At 42.9% G+C, this 2,500-nt stretch overlaps 1 protein-coding gene across 1 annotated transcript in view; it reads left to right on the forward strand.

The window, feature by feature from the left end:
- Window positions 1–2,500, forward strand: part of LOC134182771 (uncharacterized) — a 23,989-nt gene that overhangs the window by 10,013 nt on the left and 11,476 nt on the right. The window contains exons 7-10 of the mRNA XM_062650209.1: window positions 1–47; window positions 1,515–1,733; window positions 2,202–2,369; window positions 2,440–2,500. The exon at window positions 1–47 is cut by the window's left edge and continues 172 nt beyond it; the exon at window positions 2,440–2,500 is cut by the window's right edge and continues 131 nt beyond it. Coding sequence (XP_062506193.1) covers window positions 1–47; window positions 1,515–1,733; window positions 2,202–2,369; window positions 2,440–2,500 — 495 coding nt within the window. The remainder of the gene's footprint in view (window positions 48–1,514; window positions 1,734–2,201; window positions 2,370–2,439) is intronic.

The raw sequence follows: 2,500 nt of genomic DNA on the forward strand, positions 1-2,500 counted from the left end.
AGAGAGTCAAACACAATGCTGCCCTCCGTGCGATCACGAAATTGAAGGTATTTCAACGCACTCTCCTGTATGACGTTTAAACACACTTCACTGTAATTTGCCATTCAGACCATTCAGACCAGACCAAATAAATTTTTTGGTGCTTGGATATTTTGACATGATAATCAGACCGACTGGTCAAAATAAAATTTCAAAATATAATGACAACATAAAGTTTGAGTATACAAAGTGAATGCTAAAGCAAAGGAGTGCAGGTACAGAAGAAGACGAGCAGAACGGCAAAGGAAGGGGAGAGGGAGGGGAAACAGATACTTGACCACAGACTGTTATACTTGTGCTGACATGGATAGCGATCATACCTATTTGCCCAAGTATGTACCAGCCTTGCCACAGAAGGCAAACGTTATTGCTCATGCACATTTCAAATTTTATATTTTGATCAAGCTAGACTGGCAATTGTGAGCATCAAGAAAACGTTAATTGGTTTGGCCTTATTACAAACAACTAGTGTTAATTAATATCATCAATATCATTCAGTAATAGCATGCTTTGCTTGAATGAGACTGTTTGCATGGAAGGTCCTCCTGGGTTCTGCCCACCGTGGTCGGAGGTGGTCAGAGGTGGTCGGGTGTGACCATCACTCCACATATTCCAACCACCACTATATATTTTGCTAGTATTTACTTGCTCCAAGCTAATCAGCATTGGAAGGTAAGCAGTGTGTTGAAAGGTGAATACTTTGTTACACTGTCAGTGTGGCACAGCGGCATATACCCACCTTGCTTAGTGCTATATGATATGATCAATAATACAATCTATCACTCAGTGCACTAATGTGGTGAGATCCAACACAGCAGTCTGCATGTCAGCGATGAGCAAGGAAATATCCAGGCACCCTGTGACAGAGCCAGTCAAGGTTGTTTTCAAGGTTTTTTGCTAGACAAGAGCACTGGCTGTTCGAAACCTGCAGCTGGTGCATCATGGATGGCAGACGTCTAACCATGTCATAGTATAGACACGAGACTGGGCAACATAGTTCCTCGACTGTTGACTGAAGTTGCAGCTTTTGTAGTCTGCTCTTTCAGATCATGGACCATCAACAGTGTGATAGATTCTGTTTGGCACTTTCTTGTCTGTTTGGCGACGATGCTTGATTGTCCCGGAGTTTGCACTACTCTCTTTCTATATTTGAAATAAATCATGCCACTTAATGCAGCGGATATACCCGACCACCACTCCAAGAATCTTGGACAGAACACTGAAGGTCTTGCTATGCTGTTACAATTTTGTGTTGCAAGTTAAGTGTAAAATATTAAAGCTCATTCGATGTCGAGTCGGTGTTGCATGCTAGTCAAGTAGTCCAGTACACACGTTGTATAGAAACGCACGTTTGCTGCCGACCGATGCCATTCTCACACACATTGATTTCAACCTGTTTTGTAGAGGTCACAAATAGACGATAGAAAATGATGTGTTTATGGTATATTGACATGGTATCTGATTTTCTCTTTCAGTGCCATGTCGTTATCGTTTCCCTAATGGTACGAGAGTTGCCTATAAGTCTGGTGATCAATGGGCTGTGAAGAGGTCTCAAAAACCATGCAGGCAGTGCCGCTGTGCAGGCGGTGAAGCAGTTTGTGGACAAGTTGCGTGCGATGAGGTACTGGGTTGTGTTGAGTATGAAGACTCTCCTGATTTCTGTTGTCCTGGTTGCGTGAGAATAGACGTTGAGGGTAAGTCGGATAAATGAAAATTATGTGGCACTGTTTGGTGTTTGTATGGTTGGTCTGTGTGTTTGGTTGTTAGTCTGTGCGTTTATGTATTTGTTTATGTTTGTCAGTATGTCTATCTGTCTGTTTCTCTCTGTTTGTCTGTCGATCTTTCTGTCTGTCTGTCTGTCCATCTATCCATCTGTCTGTCTGTCCATCTATCCGTCTGTATGTCTGTCTGTATGTATGTCTGTCTGTATGTCTGTCTTTCTGTCTATCTGTCCGTATGTCCATCTGTCTGTCTGTTTGTCTGTCTGTCCATCCATCTGTCTGTCTGTTCATCTGTCCATCTGTCTGTTTGTTTGTCCATTCGTTCATCCGTCTGTCTGTCTGTCTGTCTGTCTGTCTGTCTGTCTGTGCATTTATGTGCTTATACATAGATCTCCATGACAATAACGTGGTACAGCATTGACTCTGTTTTCACTTCTACAGAAATTCCTTGCCGTAATATATCATCTCCACTTACCGACAGCAATGGCAATGTTATTGGCTGCGGTCGCGGTCAACGTCCATGCCCTGCTGAGTCAGAATGCCACGTCCATCCAACAGACCGATTTGCAGTTTGCTGTCCATTGTCTATGAATACACCCACCCCAACATGTATGACCTTTTTCTTCTAGTTTGAGCTTCATGTGAATCACGTTGTTGTTGTTGTTGTTGTTGTTGTTAGTTGTTCCCATCAATGTGTGTGATGAAGTGTCATGCCGATCTCGTCAGGAATGTCAGACGTA

This window comes from Corticium candelabrum, chromosome 7 (assembly GCF_963422355.1).
Source record: "Corticium candelabrum chromosome 7, ooCorCand1.1, whole genome shotgun sequence".
Lineage (NCBI taxonomy): Eukaryota > Metazoa > Porifera > Homoscleromorpha > Homosclerophorida > Plakinidae > Corticium > Corticium candelabrum.